Source organism: Trachypithecus francoisi, unplaced genomic scaffold (genome assembly GCF_009764315.1).
Source record: "Trachypithecus francoisi isolate TF-2019V2 unplaced genomic scaffold, Tfra_2.0 Lachesis_group15, whole genome shotgun sequence".
Taxonomy (NCBI): Eukaryota; Metazoa; Chordata; class Mammalia; order Primates; family Cercopithecidae; genus Trachypithecus; species Trachypithecus francoisi.
The window spans coordinates 16,417,775-16,436,456 of record NW_022681460.1 but is presented as its reverse complement, the minus strand read 5'-3'; the positions used below and the strand labels follow the sequence as shown (position 1 = coordinate 16,436,456).

Sequence of the window (18,682 nt, the reverse complement as noted above, 5' to 3'; positions counted from 1 at the left end):
CCTTATGAGGTTTTTTTTGTTTTGTTTTGTTTGTTTTGGTTTTTGTTGTTGTTGTTGTTGTTTTAATTCTAAATTTCAGAATAATTTTAAAAACGCTCCCTCATGTTTTCGGTGCCTTTTCTGTTGTTGGTGTCCTAAGCATATGCTTAGTGCCTAATGAACAATCAGGCCTTCATTTGGACCACCCACTTAATAAGGTTACCCCAAGCACTGGAAACCCCTATGAGCTGAGTCTAGAGATAAACTGTCACTTTAGCACTTTCCCTATAGAAAGACTAGCAGGGGAGGCCGGGCGCGGTGGCTCAAGCCTGTAATCCCAGCACTTTGGGAGGCCGAGGCGGGCGGATCACGAGGTCAGGAGATCGAGACCATCCTGGCTAACACGGTGAAACCCCGTCTCTACTAAATATACAAAAACTAGCCGGGCTAGGTGGCGGGCGCCTGTAGTCCCAGCTACTCGGGAGGCTGAGGCAGGAGAATGGCGTAAACCCGGGAGGCGGAGCTTGCAGTGAGCTGAGATGTGGCCACTGCACTCCAGTCCGGGCGACAGAGCGAGACTCCGCCTCAAAAAAAAAAAAAAAAAAAAGACTAGCAGGGGATTGAAAAACAAGTTAGTTAAAGTCCCGCTCAGGCCTTCCTTTGGGAGCAAGTCATTTCCTGATGAGGGAACCTCATCCCAGATAGACTGAGAACGCCTCAGGAGCAGCACTACAGCTTTATCTCTGCATCCTCTGCCTTAGTCCAGCAAGAAGCACACAGTTTCCAATTAAGAAAAAAAAAAAAATTACCCACACTCTCCAGTGTTTATGGAATTACTTTATTTAAAATCTAGTCCTAGTTATAACAGTGTATCTTAAGAAGTAACTAAATTAGCTATAGAAAATGAACATGTGAGCCATTCTAATCAAAAACAAGGCTTGAAGGAACAATACTGACAATCATATGTTCAAACAAACTGCAAATTACATGAACCTTTGAAATGAAAAATAATATAGAACAGAGTGAGTAAACTAAAACCACATGGATTAATAAGCTCTGTAATGGACAGAGATTTTTGTTTGGTTACCTGCTATAACCTCAGGAATAAAACAGTATCCAGCACATAGGAAGCACTCAATCAATATTTGTTTAGTGAATAAATGTGCTGGCTAGGCATGGTGAAACCCTGTCTCTACTAAAAAACAACAAAAATTAGCCGGGTGTGGTGGCAGGCGCCTGTAATCCCATTTAGTGGTAGGCTGAAGCAGGAGAATCACTTGAACCCAGGAGGCAGAGGTTGCAGTGAGCCAAGATCACACCACGGCACTCCAGCCTGGGCAACAGAGGGAAACTGCATCTCGAAAAATAAAATAAATAAAATAAAAATGTACTGTCCTCATTAGAAAAAGAAATAAAGGAATATAATTCATGTATTATTATATTAAAAGTTTATTCAAATTTTTTAAATTTGTTCTAATTATAGAACTGAAAAAAAATCTCTAATGCAGCTTTAAGCAATTTATTTTATGAAGACCACTGCCAAATAGTGATATTTTAATCCTGTCAGGGACAGAGAACAGCAAATTGTTCTTTCTCTCATGACTTGAGCTTATTCTGTTGACCTGTAGTTCTGCAATACTGGAGAAGCTCGAAATAGAAACCTTGTGTGTATGTATGACATTCAATTCCCTCCAGGGAAAGAAACATATTTCCCTTGTTTAATATTTCTTAGTGAATTATTAACCATTGGTTGTTTCTCAGAGGTGGCTTTCTCTAGCTCTATGGATACTCCCTCTCAGTGATGTGAAGACAAATAAAATACTAATAGAAAAAAACACATTTAATAATGGGAGAGCAATATTAGCTATGGCAACATACTTTCTCAGGCAGGAATTCATTCAGTTGAATTGTATAAATATGTATTTGGAGACTGCCATGTGGTAAGGAACATGATACACTGGACATATGAAGCTTAAAAGGACATAGATTGTCCTCAAGCATCTCAGTCTTTTTTTTTTTTTTTTGAGACTGAGTCTCGCTCTGTAGCCCAGGCTGAAGTGCAGTGGTGTGATCTCGGCTCACTGCAAGCTCTGCCTCCCCGGTTCACACCATTCTCCTGCCTCAGCCTCCCAAGTAGCCTGACTACAGGCACCTGCCACCACACCTAGGCTAATTTTTATTTATTATTATTATTTTTTATCAGTAGAGATGGGATTTTTCCGTGTTAGCCAGGATGGTCTCGATCTCCTGACCTCATGATCCTCCCGCCTCGGCCTCCCAAAGTGCTGGGATTACAGGCGTGAGCCACCGTGCCTGGCCGCGTCTTTTCTTAAACTAGCCTAGGTGCAGACTATTCTGTTTTTGAAGACTTGTATTCATCTATTCATTTATTTAACAAATACTTATTAAATGTCTACTAAGTGCCAAGTTTTCAGCTATATCTTGGGAATATAATAACAAATCCTGAAGGTCAGGGAGCTCCTAGTTCCCCAGAGGAGATATCGTAAGTTAAAATACCCTTGTGTTTTGGGACTAAACAATGTGAAGGGAAAGAAACCATTATTTTCTGAAGTATTATTATGCACCAGGGACATTTAGAGGGACTTTGCTAACCATGCTTTCTAATATCTTCTCACTCTACTCCTGCTTATTTTTTTTCACCTGGTTTTATTTTTCTTCATCCTTACCTGATGTTATCACTGCTCTATCCCCAGCTCTGAGAAGTAGCCGGCACATAGTTGGTTATTGGTAGTCATTGCATGAATAAATCTAAAAGATAGGAATTCTGGTTTTACAAAAGAGACCAAGCCTTATAACTTAAATGATTTACTGCTCACGATTGTGCAACTTTTAAGTCACAAATCTGGGATTTAAACTTAGGTGTGAAGGCAAAGCCCATGGTCCCTCTGCAAGCGCTCCTCTAAATGCATGTCTTCACAGAGCTATTAACCCCTCCTTTTTTGTTTAACAGTGTTATGTAAAAAGAAAAAAAAAAAACTGGGCTGGCAGTTACAGAAAAGTTATTGCCTTCAAGAGCCTGACAGTCTAGTTAGGAAGAAAAATATCTAGAAATCCAACAAGGGTAAAGCAGTGTCTAGATAAGGAGGGAAACTCACAGGCAGTGACAGGAGAGGAGGGTGAGCTGGGCCTGGTGCTGGGCTGATGAGCACTTTGACTTGGCAGGAGGTCTGTTGTCTGTGGAACAAGATCAGTAAATTGCTTGTACAACGCTTCTCTCCCATCATTGAATCTGAATCCCTGTTACCATTCAATGCCTGAAAATAATAGATTCTTTTACCTTATAGCATAGAGGAGATGGTGGGAGGTGACAGAAGAAAGACACATATTGAAGAGAGTGTGGAGAGTTTGTGGGTTAAGAGATGAAGAGGTAGGAGGCTGGCATGGCGGCTCATGCCGGTAATCCCGGTGCTTTGGGAGGCAGAGTCCAGCGGATAGCTTGAGACCAGGAGTTGGAGAACAGTCTGGGCAACATAGTGAGATCCTATCTCTTAAAAAAAAAAAAAATAGTGGAGCTTGGTGGCGCACGACCAAAGCCCTAGCTACTCTGGAGGCTAAGGCGGGAGGACTACTTGAGTCCAGGAGTTCGAGGTTACAGTGAGCTATTAGCATGACACTGCACTCCAGCCTGAGTGACAGAGCCAGCGGCTGTCTCTGAAAAGAAGAAGATAGAGAAAGACAGTTGGAGGAACTGAGGTTGTTTTCCATAGGAAAGAAAAGGTATGGGGGTGGGAGACGATGAAGTGAGGAGCTAACTTCAAGAAATCTCATCCGGAAGTTCGTGGAGTGCCCTTACACTTACTGGGAAATGTCTTCAGTTTCCTGCACTTGGAGGATTGTTGTCTCTTCCTGGAGGAGAGGATTTAGATTTATTCTCCTGGGGAACAAACGATGGACTCAAAGGCTAAACGCCTAGCGGAAACACATTTCTACTCAATACAAAGAATTCAAAAGGAGCTGCACGCACTGTCTCAGGCGGTGGTGAGCCTGTTTCAAACGGAGGCAGGCTGACTTCCTGAGGAACCAGCCCCTAGGGGCTTGACGCCCTGATCCTGGGTCGCTGGCCGGGGGCGGAGACGGGGACAGCGAACTGAGTGTGCGAGCGCCAGGGGTTCCAGCTGCACGTCCCAGGCTCTCCGGGGCGCTGCAGGGCGGGACATGGAGAGCTGCGGGGAGAACGCCTGTGGCTGGGTCCGGAGGTGCGGGTGTGGCGCGGGACAAGCGGGCAGCATGCTCAGGGCAGTCGGGAGCCTACTGCGCCTCGGCCGCGGGCTAACAGTCCGCTGCGGCTCCGGGGGGTCTCTCGAGGCCACGCGGCTGCCCGCACAGGCTCTTCCGCCCCGGGGTCTCCCCAGCTACTCCAGCGGCGGGGCCCCCAGCAATTCTGGGCCCCAAGGTCACGGTGAGCCAAGGCTCGGACGGGGAGGTCCTGGGAGCTGGGAGGTTGCGGGAGGGCAGCGAGGGGCCGGCCCGGGAGTCGGATTGAGGGCGCGCTGATCCTCCGTGCCAGTCAGCCAGTTCCCTCGTCCACCTGGGTTGCTTTCGCTGCAGGGGAGATTCACCGAGTTCCCGCGCAGCGCCGGCCTTCGCAGTTCGACAAGAAAATCCTGCTGTGGACGGGACGTTTCAAATCGATGGAGGAGATCCCGCCTCGGATCCCGTAAGTGTGGCGAGCGCCGCGCGAAAGGGAGTCGGTCCCCGGCCGCAAGGGTGCGGGGTCACCCACCTTCCGACTGCGGCCACCTAGAAGCGAAAGCGGCCGCAGTGCCAACACTTAGCAATAACACCCACCACACACGGAGTTTACCTACACACGCACCCCGCCTCCAGGGCGGTGTGTCAAAAGTCAACTAAGCTTTCAGGGAGATTGCAGAAAGTGGGTGAAAACTGAGAGGCTCGGGGGACACTTCCAGCATCGCCCAGATTGCCGGTCCCCAGCAAGCCCCGAACGGGGAGGCAGTGGGGCTCCTGTGCCAAACAGGCCACGGTCCTCGCGAGCATCCGGATGGCTGCGGGGACGCCAGACGGCAATCCAGGCTTTGGCCGGGGGCGCCCCCCTACCCCACCCAAGGAAGGGGTTCCCTGATCTTGGCTTGCGGGGCGGCGGGGCCGGGCAGAGTCTCTGGAAAAAAAGCCGCATCCATGCGGCCTAGTCTTCTGGGGCAGGAGACGCCTGGCGGACGCGTTTCTGCAGCCCTCTAGGCTCCGGGTTTACTCAGGGTGGGATGCGCGGGAGTGTCAGCACCACGGGCCTCTTCAGCATGCTAAACCCACCAAGACAGAAGATAAAACTCAAGCTAATAACTCCCCCTCTAGAGTAATGTAACCTGTAAAATAAATGCTAATAATAAGTAAATGTAACCTGTAAAAAAAATCTTTCCAAAGCTTCTGTTTCTGCCAAGCCCAAAAACATTTGCAGCATTTTTACAAGGGATTGGGTAAAAAAGAGAGGGACAGAAACTAAGAATAAAATCAATCTACTACTTTTTTTTTTTTTTTTTTTTTGAGACGGAGTCTCGCTCTGTCGCCCAGGCTGGAGTACAGTGGCCGGATCTCAGCTCACTGCAAGCTCTGCCTCCCGGGTTCCCGCCATTCTCCTGCCTCAGCCTCCCGAGTAGCTGGGACTACAGGCGCCCGCCACCTCGCCCGGCTAGTTTTTTGTATTTTTTAGTAGAGACGGGGTTTCACCGTGTTAGCCAGGATGGTCTCGATCTCCTGACCTCGTGATCCGCCCGCCTCGGCCTCCCAAAGTGCTGGGATTACAGGCTTGAGCCACCGCGCCCGGCCCAATCTACTACTTTTTAAGTCTACCTTTAAAAAAAAAATACTAAAGCCATAACGTGAAAGAAGGATTTTAGAGATTCTGTGTATTTGTACAATGTAATGAATGCCTATTAAAATGGATAATGGAAACTGGGCCTATTTTTCTGTTTTTCACATGGTGCCTGCAATGTTATTGTTTATAAACAATTGCAGTTTACCAGTTAGCAAAACATCTCAGATAGATGGGGCTGGGGTGGGAGAACATGGCGGGAAATGTACATTCAATAATGAATTCTGAAGCATTTTCGTTCTTTTATTGGAGCAAGTCACTAAATGAGAAATGGACATGGAATTTGAAATAACATTGCATTTGAATCCGTTTTCAGTATTTATTCAACTACAGACGCACTTTCTAAGATTACTTTTCCTCGAGATCTATACACTCCAAACTACAGACTTAGCTGAAAGCAAAACTTAGCCTCACAAAAGTCTTTATCATCATAAGCTCTGGTTATCAAATTGTAATTGATGCCTGAAAATTTAATACATTAAATGCCAAACAAAAGTAAAAAATAATTAAATAAGCCACCACCCTCAATTGGTTTGAATTTTTATTTCTAGTGGCCTAACCAAGTAATCAAGAGTGTAAAGAACCAACATTATTGTATATTGTTTGTCGAGAAAACCTATGCCCAGTATTGCATTTAACATAGCTGTATGTGTGAACAGACTCATTTTACAGAAATAATTTAATTTCCCCAAGATCATAGTCAAAAGATGTATTATAAGCAGGAACACTTCACTAAGAACAAGATGCCTATAAAAAGCATTGCAGTTTTGCATTGGAAACAAAAAGTATTTGAGTATTTTTCATTTTATTATTTTTCTATAATTTTTTAAGCATTACTATTTAAGAGATAGATTCCTGTTAAACTAAGTGTCACACTTACAATGTGAACAGCTTTTACCTTTTAATGGACATATAATGAACAAGTGACCTATAATTTTTGTATCATACACTAATTATGTTTGATAATAACTGTACTTTGTCTTATTTTTCTCAGTGCTAAACTAATTTGTTATAATAGATTAAAGCCAAATGACTGGGTAAAAAAGATCAGAGCTTCTAGGTTCCATCTGGAACAAAAGTTAGCAGCAAATATAATCTAATAATTTCTCCATACTCACTAATTGGACCTGTTTGCAACTAACATCTTAAAACTTACATCATTCTGCCTAAAATCTAAAGAAAGTAGGCTACATAGGAGTTTTCTACAGTCTTTCAACCAGTGGAAAAGTTAAAAAGTTTTCTATTTTTAAAAGAAAATGCAACTTTGTCTTTCTGGATTTTTTTTTCAATGTAACTACACTCTATTTAAACTTCACATAGACAGGAAAGACTGCCAATGAATATATTCTTATGAATGAAATTCTTTATGCATATTTATAAACTGCCACTTCATATTATTGAAAATTGTTAAAGTTTCTTTCAACGTAAAAGTCCCACAGGCATGATGGCTTTTGTATCACTACTTTGTAAGTAGCATTATTAAAATCTTGGACAACATGCATAAAACTATGAATGAATAAGAATATCTAAAATTTAAGTATATCAAATTTCAGAATAATAATAACATGAAAATGAAGGTCTCTTTTATCTTTTTCTTTGGCAAATTATTGTGATTTTGATCACTTTTTAAAAAAAATTATTGCAAAACCCATGAAGGAAATATTTTTCTAACAGACATTCTCACGAACTGGATAATAGTGTCTTTTTGGGGTAGCATGTGAAGGGGCAAGAGACTGGGAGGCCAGTGAAAAAAACAAAGTGATAAAAATGAGTTTAAAAAAAAAACTGTTCAAATGGAAAACAAAGCCTACTTAACAAAGAGGCTAAATATGCTTTAACTCTTCCTTTATCCAACTTAGTGAATAAAAACAACGGAGAGCAAGTTAGCATCTTTAGTAGTTATATTTTACGGAATTAGAAACTAATATTCTATACAGTGGTTTCATAATGGCTAACATTAGTTTAAGATCTGAATAAATACTTGTTAATTTGAAATTGGTAAAAATAACCAGCGAGCATTTCAATGTCTTTCACATGAAAATGTCACCAAATGCAGTTTGCATTCAGGGAATTTTTTGGAATGTTTACAAGGCAAATTATCTATCATGCCTGTCCGAAAACCATATTACTTTTACATATTTAACAAAATACACATCTTCGTTTAGGCCAGAAATGATAGTCGCTGCAAGAAACAAAGCTCGAGTGAAAGCTTGTTACATAATGATTGGCCTCACAATTATCGCCTGCTTTGCTGTGATAGTGTCAGCCAAAAGGGTGAGTACCTCCTTGAAAGGGCAAGTCAGTTAAAAGGGTGAGTACCTCCAAAAGGGTGAGTACCTCTTTTTAAGTACCTCCTTAAAAGAGTATCTCACCAAAAGGGTGAGTACCTCCTTAGACCAAAGGGGAAATTTTAAGAAATGTCATGGACATCGTTCTCGATTCAGGATTACTGCTGTCTTTTAATATAAGAACAATTTTGTCCTTGAGACTTGAAGTCATATATATATAAAATACTGGAGACAAATTCGTTCATGGAAATTTGAGTCAACAAATCAACACTATATGGCTGGGAAGGACACATGCTTGTTTCAACTTAAAAACAAAAACAAGACAATTCACACCCTGTTTAAAATCTGCAGAAGACGGAGAACTTTGTCGTTGAAGGTTATCCAGACTAGGTCATTCATTAAATCAGGAACTCAATTAGCTGTTGCACAGAGATATGAACTAGTTAGAAATGCAGAGGTTGGAAGTGATTGCCAAGGTCATCTAGTTTGTCTGGATCCTGTATGTCACCCCTTTCCTTGCCATTCCCAATGTATGGTTTCTGTTTAATACCTCTAGAGAGAAATTAAGAGCTGACTACCCTCTAATTTTGTTTTCTGCCTCCCCAAATCCTTCCATCTACTGGTCACTTTTTACCACAAAGAGCAGCCCCACAAGTGTTTTGACATTTCTAACACATCCTTAAGAGTATTTGCTTCTTCAGTTTTAAGCACTCTAACAACTTCCTTCTACCTTGGAGCTGTTCTCAACACACTCCATTTTAACAGTGCCCCTCCTCATCGTGGCACCTGCAACTGAAGCCATTAGACCTGGATTATAACATTTTTGATTATGAACACTGCGTTTCAATAGTGCATACATATCATTCGTAATAGTTTGCTTGGCTCCATAAACCTCACTCTCTGGGCATATTTAGCTATTTACTATTCTGCCCAATTCTGTGATGCTGACCTTTACTCCTCAGGTGCCCAAGTATATCTGAGCCCACTAACTTCACGCAGGAATTAGGACTTACAAGCCTACTGATATTATATAAATGTCTTTTCATTCCTATTAGCCGGGAAAAAAAATCTATGCTATGAAATTGTTCTCACCAAATGAGAAATTTTTTAATGTTTACACAACACTCAAACATGTAAATAAATAACTTTGATAATATTTTGTTTTTAACCTAACCTTAAATAAATGACTGCCTGTCAAATTGATGATTCTCTAGTTTCTAGGAATATTTTGATGATTAGTGTATTGCCTCAGCTACATCAAAGAGATAAACATTAATTAGACAATTTGTGTACTTAGAATCACCCTCTAATAATTCATTTATAATGGCACTTTAATGTTTTTTAATGGTAATCACAAGTTTCCAAATGAGACATTAAGACCAATTACACTTAATATATATTTTATGAGCAAGTTGGCATATTAGAGATCTACTGATGTCATCATTTTATTTTCAATACATATGATTTGAATTGAAGGAAAGATTTTTTCATTTCCTATTAAAATTCCATATTTCAAATATAATTCTATTATAAATCAATAGCCAGGGTTTTTCTCTGTGTGAATCTGACACAAAAAGTAGCAACTGAGAATATATTGAGTTTTATGTATAGCATTAGTTATTGCTGTTTCCTCTTCTCCAAAAGTGTGACAGCAAACACTGATTTTCAATCATTAATACACTAAATACTTTTGAGCACCTGAGACATGCCAGGCACTCTGCATTTTATTATTAGAATATCATGGAATTAAAATACAGGTATTTTGTAGTAGGGAAAATGGAGAGTGATCAAGTAAACACAAACTAAAAAGATCTGAGGAATTCTTAGTGCAATGAAGGAAAGGAACAGGATGATAAAATAGTAACACTCTAGGAGATGCCATTTTTGATGCAGTGGTCAGGCAAGTCCTCTCTGAAGAGGATGAGAATTAGCTAGCCATGAGAAGACCAGGGGAAGGAAAGAACAGCATGTGCAAAGCTTAGAGATGAGAAAGGGTCTGGTGTGTTAAGAAACAAAAAGGAGCTAGTGTGGATGGAGTATAATGAGCAAAGAGAAGATGGTGTGAAACAGGGAGAGTCCAGATAGTATCAGGCTTATGGGTCACTGCAAATAGTTCAGGGTTTTTAAAATACATTGGGGAATCCAATGAAGAGTTTTGAGCAAGATAGTGACAAGATTTAAAAATTTTCACTCTCCTCTTTATTCAAAACCCAGTGAAAAGAAAGATCAGAAATAAGGACCCTACTTAAAACAGCAACAAACAAACAAAAAAACTAAGGCATGTAAGAATGAAATTAAAAATCATGCAATATCTATATAAAGGCAACTTTTAAACACTACCAGTGGTCACAAGAGAAGGTATAACCTAAGACATTTTTATTTGGAATAGGAAGACTTGACATTTTAAAGAGAGCAAACTTCTCTAAGTCTGTAAAGTTGACATAACTGCAATAAAAATAGCAATAGGATTTGTTTTGGTAGACAAACTGAGCCTAAAATTCATATACAAAAATAAGCAAAATATACAAGAAATACTAAAAATAATAGTTCTAAGGGAGGACTAGCTCTAAAATATATAAAACAAAACAACAACAATAATTAAAACTGCAGTACTGATGTACACATAGGCAACTTAATAGAACTGAATTCAAATCACATAAATAACCCACTACATAAGGATTTAATATATGAAATAGTGACTCTGTATATGAGTGGAGAAAGATAAATTAGTCGAGAAATGATATTGGGACATTCCAATTATACTTTCTATATAAAATAAATTGCAGTTGGATATAAGATTTTCACATTAAATGCGAAGCCTTAAAATCACCAAAAGAATATGTGAGAGAATTCTTTAGAGTAGTTGAGCAGACATTTCTAAATATAGAACAAAACTGAGAAGCTATACAAAAGAAAAGATAGGTAAATTTAATCATATAAATGTATTTAAAATTCTGCTTGGTAAAAAAGTGCCATAAATAAAGTAAAAACACAAATGACAAACTGGGAGAAATACAAAATAGATCACAAACTAAGAGCTAATTTTCTTAAATTATAGGGAGCTCCACTAAATAAAACAGCAACAACCTTTTATTTTTAAAAAAATGGGTAAAAGATACAAAAAGGCAAAGTTTGCAGAAAATAAAATGCACATGCCTCTTAAACACAGGAAAAGAAGTCTAGCCGTCCAACTAGTTCATGCTTTCTGTCTCCTCGGACCTTACACTTCCACAGTCCTCCCCATTGACGACCTTTCCTTCCACCTCACTGAGAGAATTGTAGCAGCCCAAGGAGCAGTTTCCAGTCTTATGACACATAATCCTGTATATTTTGCTTTTCTGCCTATTATAAATGATCTTGCTCCAATCTAGAAGCTCTTATTACTTGTGCTGTGGATCCCATTCCATTTTGCCTTTTCAAGGATTTCATTCCAGGAATTCTCAGGTTTCTTTGCTCATCATTAGTTTTATTTCTTCTCTACTGTATCATTTTTTATCAAAACATAGAAATGTTTCTATTTCCCTCTTCAAAACCAAAAACAAAACTTCTTTTGGTATAGCTGCATTCTCTGTGGCAAACCTTTTCAGTAGACCTGTCTATATACACTATCTCTGATTTCCTGTCTCATTCCCTGTTTGATCAGGCTCGTGCCTCAAACCCTCCACCAAACTGCTGTTTTCAAGGTCACCAATGATACACTCATCTTCATTGACCTATCAGCATTTGACACAGTTGGTCTGTCCACCTCTTTTTTCTTTAATTTATATAAATTGTGTTTTGCTTGTGTTGTTTTTTCTTTTCCTTTTTTTTGGGGTGGGGGGAGCGGGATGTGGAGGAGGACAGGGTCTCACTCTCACCCAGGCTGGAGTGCAGTGGCACGATCTTGGCTCCCTGCATCCTCTGCCTGCCAGGCTCAAGGGATTCTGCAGGCTCAGTCTCCTAAGTAGCTGGGACCACAAGTATGAATGACCACGCCTGGCTAATTTTTTTGTATTTTTTGTAGAAATTAGTTTTTGCCGTGTTAGCCAGGCTGGCCTCAAACTCCTAAGCTCAAAGCGATCCTCCTGCCTTGGCCTCTCAAAGTCCTGGGATTACAGGCATGAACCACTGTATGCATCCAATAAATTGTACTTTGTTTGTGAATGACACAAAAACATTTTCCCTAAAATTTTATTAATATATATGACATGTAATATACCATATTATATATTAACATAATATTTTCATGTAATAACAATATAATTGAAATGCTTTATTATTGTCTACAATTTTGCAATTTTATATTTGTTATAATATTGTAATTGAAAATATGCACATGTTGTTGGTACACAGATCCAGTAAAAGAAATGCCTCTTTAGCTGTGATTACTAAATGGTGGTGCTAATACTTAATTTTATCCACCAACTATGCCAAAGCTTTTGTTGAAATGTGCCCAGTAATTTCTTACCCTCCCTGATGTTCTTCAGCTATTTTATTCTTGCAAAATCATTGGAAGATATAGTAGTTTTGAATTTTGTACCAAATGGATTCAAAACCGCATAAATTGTTTAGAGACTTTGTTTAAGCTTACAAAATTATCCATATAAGTATTTAAAGATCCCATGTCATTTTTCTGGCCAAAAAAGAAACCATTCTTATTTATTAATATCTATTCTAACAGTATTGAAATGAATGAAAACAGGCATACCTCAGAGATATTGTAGGTTCAGTTCCAGACAACCACAATAAAGTGAATATTACAATAAAGTGAGATATGCCAATTTTTTGGTTTCCCAATGCATATAAAAGTTATGTTTACAGTACACAATGAGTTGTAATCTTCTTGCTGGTGGAAGGTCTTGCTTTGATGTTGATGGCTGCTGACAGATCAGGATGGTGGTTGCTGAAGTTTGGGGTGGCTGTGGCAATTTCTTAAAATAAGATGACAATGAAGTTTGCCGTATCAGTTGACTCTTTCTTTCATGAAAGATTTCCATGTAGCATGCAATGCTGTTTAACAGCATTTCCTCACAGTAGAACTTCTTTCAGAATTGGAGTCAGTTCTCTCAAACTCTGCCACTACTTTATTAACTAAGTTTATGTAATATTCTAAATCCTTTGCTCTCATTTCACCAATGCTCACAACATCTTCCCCAGCAGTAGTTTCCATCTCAAGAAACCACTTTCTTTGCTCATTTGTAAGAAGCAACTCATCTTGTGAAAGTTTTTTTTTTTTTTTTTTTTTTTTTTTTTTGAGGCGGAGTCTCGCTCTGTCGCCCGGACTGGAGTGCAGTGGCCAGATCTCAGCTCACTGCAAGCTCCGCCTCCTGGGTTTCCGCCATTCTCCTGCCTCAGCCTCCCACAGGCGCCCGCCACCTCGCCCGGCTAGTTTTTTTTTGTATTTTTAGTAGAGACGGGGTTTCACCGTATTAGCCAGGATGGTCTCGATCTCCTGACCTCGTGATCCGCCCGTCTCGGCCTCCCAAAGTGCTGGGATTACAGGCTTGAGCCACCGCGCCCGGCCAAAAGTTTTATCATGAGATTATAGCACTTCAATTCTGTCTTCAGGCTCCACTATTAATTCCAGTTCTATTGCTATTTCCATCACATATGCAGTTACTTCCTCATACTTCCTCCACTGAAGCCTTGAACCCCTCAAAGTTATCTATGAGGATTGGCATCAGCTTTGTCTGAACTCCTATTAATGCTGACCTCCTCCTATGATTCACAAATATTCATAATCATAATGGCATCTAGAATGGTGACTCCTTTCCAGAAGGTTTTCAATTTACTTTGCTCAGATCCATCAGAGGAATCACTATCTATGGTAACTATAGCCTTACAAAATGTGTTTCTTAAATAACAAGACTTGAAAGTTGAAATGACACCTTTTTCCATGGGCTGAAGAATGGATGTTGTGTTAGCAGTCATGAAAACATATTAACCTCCTTGTAAATATCCATAAGTGCTTTTGAGTGACCAGGTGCATTGTCACTGAGAAGTAATATTTTGAAAGGAACCTTTTTTTTCTGAGAAGTAAGTCTCAACAGTGAGCTTAAAGTATTCAGAAAGCTATGTAAGCAGATATGCTGTCACCCAGGCTTCATTGTTCCATTCATGGCACAGGCAAAGTAGATTTACCATAATTCTTAAGAGTCCTAGGATTTTCAGAATGGTAATGAGTATTGGCTTCTAGTCGTCAGCTGCCAATAGCTCCTAACAAGAGAGTCAGCCTGTCTTTGAAGCTTTAAAGCCAGACATTGACTTCTCTCTATCTCTGAAAGTTCTAGATGGCATTTTCTTCCAATATGAGGCTATGTTGTCTTCATTGAAAAACTGTTTTTTGCATAGCCTTCATCAACGATGTTAGCTATAATAGATCTTCTAGATGACTTGCTGTAGCTTCTCTATCAGCACTTGCTGCTTCACCATGCACTTTTATATTATGAAGAGAGCTTCTTTCCTTCAGCCTCATGAACCAACCTCTGCTAGCTTCCAATTTGTCTTCTGCTGCTTTCTCACCTCTCTCAGCCTTCACAGAACTGAAGACAGTTAGGGCCTTGCTCTGTATTAGGCTTTGGCTTAAAGGAATGCTGTGGCTGGTTTGATCTTCTTTCCAGACCACTAAAAATTATATCAGTAATAAGGCTGTTTTGCTTTATTTAGGTGTTCACTGGAGTAGTACTTTTAATTTTCTTCAATAACTTTTCCTTTGCATTCACGACGTGGTCAACTGTTTGGCACATGACACCAAGCTTTTGACTTATCTTGGTTTTCAACATGCCTTTTTTCACTAAGCTTAATCATTTCTAGTTTTTTAAAGTGAGAGATGTACAACCCTTCCTTTTACTTGAACATGTAGAGGCCATTATAGGGCTATTAATTGGCCTAATTTCAATATTGTTGCATCTCAAGGAATAGGGAGGCCCAAGGAGAGGTAGAGAAATGGGAGACTGGCCGGTGGGTGAAGTGATGAGAATACATACAACGTTTATCAATTAAGTTTGCTCTTTTATACGGGCACAACTTGTGGCATCCTAAAACAAGTACAGTAGTACCAACAGCAATCACTGATTACACATGACCATAACAGATGTCATGAAAATGAAAAAGTTTGAAATATTGCAAAATTTAGCAAAATGTGAGAGACACAAAGTGAGCACATGCTGTTAGAAAAATGGAGCCTATAGATTTGTTCCATGCAAGGTTGCCACAAACCTTCAATTTAAATAAAAAGAAGAAAGAAAGAAAGAAAGAAAGGCACAATAAAGCAAAGCACAACAAAGTGAGATGTGCCTTTATATTCTTCTGTATTATAGAATGGTCACAGCTTCCTCAAGATATCTCTAACTTCTGACATAGGGATTCTCTATTTCTCAACTCTTCTATTAAATGTTAGCAGTTTTTCTTTTTAAGAAAAGATGAAATGTGTTCCTATTGCTTTCTTGACCTCAGTGGACATTGTAGTTCTTATCCTACTTTGAAGACTGTTTATTTAGACTCAATATGACACTATGTTTGGATGCTTGGGTGCTGATAAATCTCATTTCATTTTGGAGAGGCAGTTGACAATTCTGCTGATTAGCAAATATTTTCTTCTGCCGAATCAGTATCTTCCTTCCCTTGGATTCTGCTCAATCTGAGTTCAATCTACTGGAGCTGCTGAAAATATGTCTAGGTTGAGAATATCAGGATTATAAAGGAATTTGGTCTACTTACACCTCAAAGTCACCCCTCTGAAGGAATTCTGGCACACAGTAGCCAGTCTCCCCATTCTTCAACCAAGAAAAGAATATTTTTGGCACGTAGGGAAATAGCTGGTTATAAATGGATATATGAAAAACACGGGAATAGGCCAATGTGGCATTTTTCACTTACCCTTTGTTGGAGAATGCATACTAGCCATTGTCCTTCCATAAAAATCCTCAGAAGCTCTGAAGTGAGAGCATTGGGAATGAAAATCGTTTATCTTTTATGAAACATTTTCTTGGTTTCCGTGGTACCACACTCACGTAGGTTGTCTGTTGGCCACGTCTTCCAAGTTTACTGTGCCAGTTTCTCCTATTCTCCTGGACTTCACAACAGTGGAATCACCCCATGGATCAGTCTTTAGTCTTTCCATTCTCTATCTATACCCACTCCCTTGATGATCTTACCAAGTCTTCTGGATTTAAATACCTTCTACATTCCAAGGACTCTCAAATTTGTATTTCAGCTAACATCTTCCTTCCACACTTCAAATTCATATAGTCAGTTGCTTATCTAACATTTCCCTTTGGATGTCTAATGGACCTCTCAAACTTAGTGTGTCAAGAGTTGAACTCTAGATCTTCCCCCAGACAACCCTGAGCCACTGTTTTCTGTACTGTCTTCCTCCTCTCAGTTGATGTCAACTCTATCTTTTTAGCTGCTCGTGGATAAGTCATCAGCAACCCCATTGGCTCCACTTTCAAAATATAGCCAAATTGGAGCACTCCTCAGTATCTCTCCTGACATACCAATATACATCTATTGCCTGGTTCATTGTAATATCTTCTAAATGGTCCCACCACTGTCCCTCTTGCCCGTCTCCAGTTCATTTTTCATTTTTAATAACAATGCATGTACCTTAAAGAAATTGTGGCAGATGGAGATGGAGAAAAGGTTAGCAAGTTCAGATAAGTTTGGGGAAGTAAAAAGAATGGAACTCTGTGGTGAATTCATTGTGGAAGCAGAAAAGAAAATGGAATAAAGAAGTGAAAAGGCCTGGGTTTTTTGACTTGAGCAAGTAGGTGGATGATACTGCCATTTATTGAGATGTGTATGGCTAGGGAAAGACTGGTAGGCAGGGGGAACAAAATATGTCAGCTCTCTATTTTGGCTATATCAAGCGTGAGATGCATACTAGGTATCCATCAATATATATTAAATTTTTATTTATTTCCCTAAGGACTTTGTATGTCTTTCAGTTTGAGGACTTATAGCTTTCCTCATTTCTGAAAAAGTCTATGCTGTCATAACTTTGAATATGGCCTCTTTACCCATTCAGTCTATTCTCTCTTCTCATTATTAACATATGTTAGAACTTCTAATTCTATTCTCTCCTGTGTATTTCTATCTGAAATACAAATTTTTCCAGTTTCCAGAGAGTAACAGTTATATATATAATATATAAAACTATATAAATATATAAATATTTATATAGTTTTATATAATATATATTATATATATTTATATTATATAAAACTTATAATTTATATAATATAAAAATTTATATTATATAAAAATTATAAATATATAATATATAAATATATATAGTTTTACATATTATATATATAACTATATATATTTCTCCCCCCGCCCCAAACAGGCTGTAGAACGACATGAATCCTTAACAAGTTGGAACTTGGCAAAGAAAGCTAAGTGGCGTGAAGAAGCTGCACTGGCTGCACAGGCTAAAGCTAAATGATATTATAAATAACAAAGTGTTCACCTGAATACCATCCCTGTCATCAGCAACAGTAGAAAATGGGAAAAAATTGAATATTTACCAAAATATCTGCCATGGTTTTATTTTGGTAACAAGAAGCACAACGTCTTTTTTATTTTTACTTTTTAGTAAACTTTTACTGAAGTATACGATGCATTCAAAAAGTGGACAAAGTGTATACAGTCTGATAGATATTTATGTCGTGAACACCTGTGTAACAACTGCCAAGGTGAAGAGGTAGAATATCGGCAACACCTCAGAGCTTCATTCCTGCCTTTTCTCAGCCATCACGTCCCAAACATAGCAGTTTTTCTGACTTCCATCACCTTTGATTCATTTTGCCTGTTTTTGAACTTTATATAAATGGATTTATACATTATGCACTTGTGTGGATTCTTTACTTGACATTAGTTATAAGGTTAACCCACAAATTGTGTGTACCATTAGTTCATCCATTGTTACTGCTGTATTCTGTTGATAAACATATCACAACTTATTTTGCTATTTGGCACAGTTTCTGGCCACTACATATAATGCTAAAATGAGCACATTGTGTATGTCATTAAAATTAGGTTGAACTCATCTTTAAGGGCTCATTAAAATCAAAACTAATTTTCAACTAAAATTTCACTGTAAAATACGGCCTTACTTTTTTATTAAAACTGATAACCTCTGCACTTTAATTGGCATGTTTAAATCATTAGTAATTACTGTGATTACTGATATAACTGAGTTTGATCTATCTTGCTATTTGTTCCATCTTCATTTGCTTTTTCTCTTTTTCTGTCTAGTTTTGGATGAGCTACTCTTTATAATTCTATTCTATTTTTTCTCCTTTGTTGGTTTTAGAAAGTAAATGGATTTTTAACCAATAATAGCATCTGTCTTTGTTCTGTTAGGAAACAACAATCTTAAGAAAAAATGAAATGGACACATTTATATAAATGCAATTTTAAAATATTTTATTATTTTTTAATATAGTGTTGTAACATTTCATAATATTGCATACTGCTCAAAAGTTGGTTTATTTAGTAGGGTAAGAATATCTTCTCTTCTTACTCCCCAGTCAGAATTTAAAGATACACTATCCTTTTAGAGCTCTATTATATTGGCTCC

The 18,682-nt window shown here is 38.9% G+C and overlaps 1 protein-coding gene across 1 annotated transcript; it reads left to right on the top strand.

Moving 5' to 3' along the window:
* The first annotated feature begins 3,782 nt into the window (after positions 1-3,782).
* On the top strand, positions 3,783-17,945 carry FAM162B (family with sequence similarity 162 member B). The gene is made up of 4 exons (XM_033234387.1): positions 3,783-4,399; positions 4,549-4,657; positions 7,996-8,104; positions 17,447-17,945. Exons 1-4 carry the CDS (start codon positions 4,156-4,158, stop codon positions 17,543-17,545), a joined length of 561 nt encoding a protein of 186 aa, XP_033090278.1. The 5' UTR covers positions 3,783-4,155; the 3' UTR covers positions 17,546-17,945.
* Positions 17,946-18,682: the final 737 nt, after the last annotated feature.

Coding starts and splice junctions, on each gene's coding strand:
- FAM162B (XM_033234387.1), top strand. CDS start 4,156: ATGGAGAGCTGCGGGGAGAACGCCTGTGGCTGGGTCCGGAGGTGCGGG. Junction 4,400..4,548: donor TTCTGGGCCCCAAGGTCACG/GTGAGCCAAGGC, acceptor CTTTCGCTGCAG/GGGAGATTCACCGAGTTCCC. Junction 8,105..17,446: donor TGATAGTGTCAGCCAAAAGG/GTGAGTACCTCC, acceptor CGCCCCAAACAG/GCTGTAGAACGACATGAATC.